This window comes from Trichechus manatus, unplaced genomic scaffold (genome assembly GCF_000243295.1).
Source record: "Trichechus manatus latirostris isolate Lorelei unplaced genomic scaffold, TriManLat1.0 scaffold00069, whole genome shotgun sequence".
Taxonomy (NCBI): domain Eukaryota; kingdom Metazoa; phylum Chordata; class Mammalia; order Sirenia; family Trichechidae; genus Trichechus; species Trichechus manatus.
This window is the reverse complement of record NW_004444005.1, coordinates 13,649,336-13,654,629: the sequence shown is the minus strand read 5'-3', so window position 1 is coordinate 13,654,629 and position 5,294 is coordinate 13,649,336. Positions and strand designations below refer to the sequence as shown.

At 66.2% G+C, this 5,294-nt stretch overlaps 1 protein-coding gene across 1 annotated transcript in view; it reads left to right on the top strand.

Moving 5' to 3' along the window:
* PLXNB2 (plexin B2) overlaps positions 1-5,294 on the top strand; it is a 20,747-nt gene that overhangs the window by 9,515 nt on the left and 5,938 nt on the right. Inside the window, exons 9-23 of the mRNA XM_012556579.2 lie at positions 4-112; positions 192-293; positions 762-854; positions 1,188-1,269; positions 1,378-1,538; positions 1,651-1,799; positions 2,073-2,181; positions 2,572-2,708; positions 2,866-3,036; positions 3,349-3,478; positions 3,569-3,796; positions 4,272-4,448; positions 4,556-4,701; positions 4,836-4,936; positions 5,004-5,233. Coding sequence (XP_012412033.2) covers positions 4-112; positions 192-293; positions 762-854; positions 1,188-1,269; positions 1,378-1,538; positions 1,651-1,799; positions 2,073-2,181; positions 2,572-2,708; positions 2,866-3,036; positions 3,349-3,478; positions 3,569-3,796; positions 4,272-4,448; positions 4,556-4,701; positions 4,836-4,936; positions 5,004-5,233 — 2,125 coding nt within the window. The remainder of the gene's footprint in view (positions 1-3; positions 113-191; positions 294-761; positions 855-1,187; positions 1,270-1,377; positions 1,539-1,650; positions 1,800-2,072; positions 2,182-2,571; positions 2,709-2,865; positions 3,037-3,348; positions 3,479-3,568; positions 3,797-4,271; positions 4,449-4,555; positions 4,702-4,835; positions 4,937-5,003; positions 5,234-5,294) is intronic.

Here is a 5,294-nt window from a genome sequence, read left to right as displayed (position 1 = left end):
CAGGTGCATCTCCTGCGCCAGCAACCACTGGACCTGCCAGTGGGACCTGCTCTACCACGAGTGCCGGGAGGCCTCGCCCAACCCCGAGGAGGGCATCGTCCGCGCCCACATGGTGAGGCCGCGGGGCCACATTGTGGCTGGGCTGCTCAACTGCCACCTGGCTGCAGCTGACCAGCCTCCCTGTCCCCCAGGAGGAGAACTGCCCTCAGTTCCTGAACCCCAGCCCCCTGGTCATCCCCATGAACCATGAGACAGATGTGACCTTTCAGGGCAAGAACGTGGACACGGTGAAGGTGGGTAGAGAGCAAGCTCCCCGGGACCCAGCAGGGTGCCAGTTGGGGTCATCCTTCCTCGAGACTGAAGTCAGGGTGCCTGGGCCTGGCACCGAGGGGGTGCTCAGGTGATTGTGGACAGAGGGGAGCTGGAGGATGAGGGCATGTACGTGGGGACAGGGTATGAAGAGACCAAGAAGGGGGCTGGCGAGCACTGGGACTGGGAGCCAGACTGGGGCTGAGACAGGAAGGGGTTTGGGAAGAGCCAAAGCCAAGGGGTGGGGCACGGGGCATGGGGTGGGCCGGGTGATGGTCTCAGATGTGGGCCATGTTCCAAGGGTTCCTTAGGGTGCCACGTGGGGCCATCTGGAGGCAGCAGGAGACACAGGCTGGGGCTCAGAGTTGGGAAGTGTCTGTCCCAGGAGGGGTACAGGGCAAGGCAGAGAGGTGGGCAGACCGGGCAGGGTTCCTGAGCCACTGTCCCCACAGAGCACCTCCCTGGACGTGGGGAGTGACCTACTCAAGTTCAGGAAGCCGGTGATCATGCAGGAGACAGGGACCTTCTTCTTCCAGACCCCAAAGGTACACCTCCCAGGACTCCTCACTGCTCTTAGAGGGTCGGGCTGGAAAGGGAGGGCCCCCCCGGCCCCTGCCCAGGGAGCCCTGAGCACCCCCTGTGCACAGCAACGTGGTCTCCACCTCTTCGGTCCTCTCCCCGATCAGTCCCTCTGCTGTCTCCATCCCGCTTCACCTTCTGGTCCGTCACACAGCACCGTTTGTGTGTCTGGGTGATACAATGTATCCAGCCACCTGGAGGCCTGTTGCCTGGGTCTGCTTCCCGAGGTGGGGGTCATGTGGGCCCTGATGGATGGGGCTGTGAGTGCAGCGTGTCTCTACCTGTCCGCCTCCTCCCAGCTGTCCTATGACGCCAATGAGACACTGCCCCTGCATCTGTATGTCAAGTCCTACAACAAGAATATTGACAGCAAGCTCCAAGGTGTGGGTGCAGTGGGGCGTGGCATGGCGGGGCGCGGCTTGTGGGCAGGGCCTGGGCAGGCTAGGGGGGCGCGCTGCTGACCCTTGCGCTCTCTCCACCCCTCCCCAGTGACCCTGTACAACTGCTCCTTCGGCCGCAGTGACTGCAGCCTGTGCCTGGCCGCTGACCCCACCTATAGGTGTGTGTGGTGTGGTGGGCAGAGTAAGTGCGTGTACGAGGCTCTGTGCAGCAACGCCACCTCCGAGTGCCCGCCGCCCGTCATCAGCAGGGTGAGCCTGCCGGCGCATGTCCCGGCCTGGGGTCCCCCACCCAGCCCCCCGCCCTGCCCCACACGCCCCCAGCCTGCCCAGGCCACAGTCAGCCAGGCTCTGCTGATTGCAGATCCGGCCCGAGACGGGCCCGCTGGGAGGGGGCATTCGCATCACCATCCTCGGGTCAAACTTGGGCATCAAGGCGGACGACGTTAGGAGAGTGACCGTGGCTGGCCGGAACTGCACCTTCGAGCCGGAACGGTACTCCGTGTCCACCCGGTGAGCCGCTGGGGTTCGTGCGGCCGACGGGATCATGTGGGCCTCCTGGGCACCTCCTCCACCCTGGGTTGCTGGAGGCTGGGTGATGGGACAGATGGCGAGGCCGTGGCCTCGGCCTGCACGTATTCCACCATACCCACAGCACCAGCATGGACGGGCCAAGCGTGGTGGGGAGCTGGGGGGCTGTGCACCCATCTGCACCGGCCAGGCACGGTGGGGGCCTCGGGGGGCTGTGGTCTTGAGTGTGTCCCTGCCCTGCCTGTCGCTTCCCAGGATCGTATGTGTGATTGAAGCCTCAGAGGAGCCCTTCACGGGGGGCGTCGAGGTGGATGTCAGCGGGAAGCTGGGTTACTCGCCGCCCCACGTCCAGTTCACCTACCAAGTACGTGCTCAGCCCCTGGGTTCTGCCAGCCTGAGGAGGGGAGCAGCCGTGTATCAGCATGTCGGGGGGTTCTGCCGGCCTGAGGAGGGGAGCAGCCGTGTGTCAGTGTGTCAGGGGGTTCTGTTGGCCTGGTGAGGGGAGCAGCTGTGTGTCGGGGGGTTCTGCCAGCCTGGGCGGGGGGAGCAGCCATGTGTCAGCATGTCAGGGGGTTCTGCCAGCCTGAGGAGGGGAGCAGCCGTGTGTGGTGTGTGTGTGTGTGTGTGTGTGTGTGTGTGTGTGTACACGCGTGTCGGGGTTGGTCTGTGTTCTGACTTCAGGGTGCTGTGGGGGGGTGAAGCACCACCCTGAGGCCCTACATCCCTGACCCAAACATGCCTGCTGCTCTCTCAGCAGCCGAAGCCTGTCCAAGTGGACCCGAAGCAGGGGCCACAGGCGGGCGGCACCTTGCTGACCATCACTGGTACCAACCTGGACACAGGCTCCGAGGAGGACGTGCGGGTGACCCTCAACAACGTCCCCTGTGAAGTGTGGGTGTTGCCCATGGGCCGGCCGAGGCCCCAGTCTGCCCTGGCCCTGGGGGACCACTGGTCTGCCCTGGAGGGGGCAGGGGAGCTGATCTGCTGATGTGGGGCGGGGTTGGGCCCAGGGTGATGGAACACTGATGCACTCCCACCCCCACCCCAGGAAGGAGTTTGGGGCAGAACTCAAGTGCGTGACTGGCCCCCAGCGGAAGGTGGGCGAGGTGCCCCTGGTGGTGCACTACGGGGGCTCACCCGTGCCCAGCCCCGACATCATGTTCACCTACCGTGACAACCCGGTGCTGCGGGCCTTTGAGCCGATGCGAAGCTTTGTCAGGTGCGTGCCCCCAAGCCACACCTACCGTCCTTCTCCCCTTCTCCCCGGGCTGAGCCTGCCAGGAATGTGGTGCTGCAGGTTGGGGTGGCAGGAGGCGGCCCTGGAAATCCCTACTGCACCCCGGGTCAGTTCCTCCTGAAACCCTGCCGGGCAGGGGCAGGCGGACGCATCCGTCGGGCCCCGCATCCCCTGCTCGCCTGTGGCGAGGACGAGGATGGCAGCGCCTCTGTCACTAGCTCCCGGCACACCCCCACGAGAGGCGCGTGCTCACACAGACCACCCGGGACTCCAGCCCCTGCCCTCCCCCCGCAGTGGCGGTAGGAGCATCAGTGTCACCGGGCAGGGCTTCAGCCTGGTCCAGAGTTTCACCATGGTGGTCATTGCTGAGCCACTGCAGTCCTGGCGGCGGCGGCGAGAGGCTGGACCCCTGCAGTCCGTGAAGGTCCGTGCATCGGCCTTGGTGCCGGCACTGGGGGGCCGGGGCTGCTATCAGCTACGTGCGGGGCAGCCTGACGGCCCGGCCTCCCTACAGGTCGTGGGCACCGACTACGTGTACCACAGCGACAGCAGGGTGGTCTTCTCGTCACCGGCCTTCCCTGAGGAGCCTGAGGCCTATAACCTCACGGTGCTGGTCGAGATGGACAGGCACCGCGTGCTGCTCCGGACTGAGGCCGGCGCCTTCGAGTACGTGGCTGACCCCACCTTCGAGAACTTCACAGGTGGTGTCAAGAAGCAGGTCAACAAGCTCATCCATGCCCAGGTGAGGCTGGTGGCTCCAGACAACACTACGGAAAGGGGCCCGTGGGGACCCACCTGGGTGGGGTCAGGGTCTCACCTGCATCGGGGGATCAAGGTCTTGCCTGGGGGGGAGGTCAGGGCCCTGCCTGGGGGGGGTCAGGATCTTGCCTGGGCGGGGGTCTCAGGGTCCCACCTGGGTGAGGACTGTGGTGGCGGTCAGGGTCCCACCTGGATGAGGACCGTAGGGGGAAGGGTCAGGGCCCTGCCTGGGGGGGGGGTCAGGATCTTGCCTGGGTGGGGGCCTCAGGGTCCCACCTGGGTGAGGATCGTGGGGGGGGTCAGGGTCCCGCCTGGATGAGGACCGTAGGGGGAAGGGTCAGGGTCCTGCCTGGGTGGGGGGGTCAGGGTCCTGCCCTGGGGAGGACTGGTGGGGGCTCTGGTCTTGGAGTACGAGGTCCAGGCTGAGCTGGTCCCCCTGACCTCCCCCCTCCCCCCAGGGCACCAACCTGAACAAGGCGATGACACTGCAGGAGGCCGAAGCCTTCGTGGGCGCCGAGCGCTGCATCATGAAGACGCTGACCGAGACCGACCTGTACTGCGAGCCCCCTGAGGTGCAGCCCCCGCCCAAGCGGCGGCAGAAGCGGGACACCACCCACAACTTGCCCGAGTTCATTGTACGTGCCGGTGGCTGGGGGAGGGGGCTGCGGGTGGGGGCGCATGTGGGGGAGGGGAGCGCCTGTCAAAGCTGCACCTGCCCTCACCGACGGGCCCCTCCGCGCAGGTCAAGTTCGGCTCACGTGAGTGGGTGCTGGGCCGCGTGGAGTACGACACCCGTGTCAGCGATGTGGCGCTCAGGCTCGGCGTCATCCTGCCTCTGGTCATCGTGCCCATGGTGGCTATCATTGCCGTGTCGGTCTACTGCTACTGGTCAGCCCCGCCCCGCCCCGCCCCGCCCCGCACAGTAGCGCAGCCCCGTCCCCGCGCTGCCCCCTCCGCGAGAGCCCGCCCCCTCCACAAGAGCCTGCCCCCAGCCGGGACCCTGGCCCTCCCTGTGCCCCCAGGAGGAAGAGCCAGCAGGCTGAGCGTGAGTATGAGAAGATCAAGTCCCAGTTGGAGGGCCTGGAGGAGAGCGTGCGCGACCGCTGCAAGAAGGAGTTCACGGGTAGGAGGACGTCCGGGCCGGGAGGGGGCGGCGGGCGGGGCGGTGCCCTCACCAGCCCCATCCGCAGACCTGATGATCGAGATGGAGGACCAGACCAACGACGTGCATGAGGCCGGCATTCCAGTGCTGGACTACAAGACCTACACGGACCGCGTCTTCTTCCTGCCTTCCAAGGACGGTGACAAGGACGTGATGATCACAGGCAAGCTGGACATTCCTGAGTCGCGGCGGCCCACCGTGGAGCAGGCCCTCTACCAGTTCTCCAACCTTCTCAACAGCAAGTCCTTTCTTATCAACGTGAGCTGCTGCCGAGCTGCGGGGCCGGGGGCTGGGCAGGGGAGGGAGGGGCCGCGGGGGG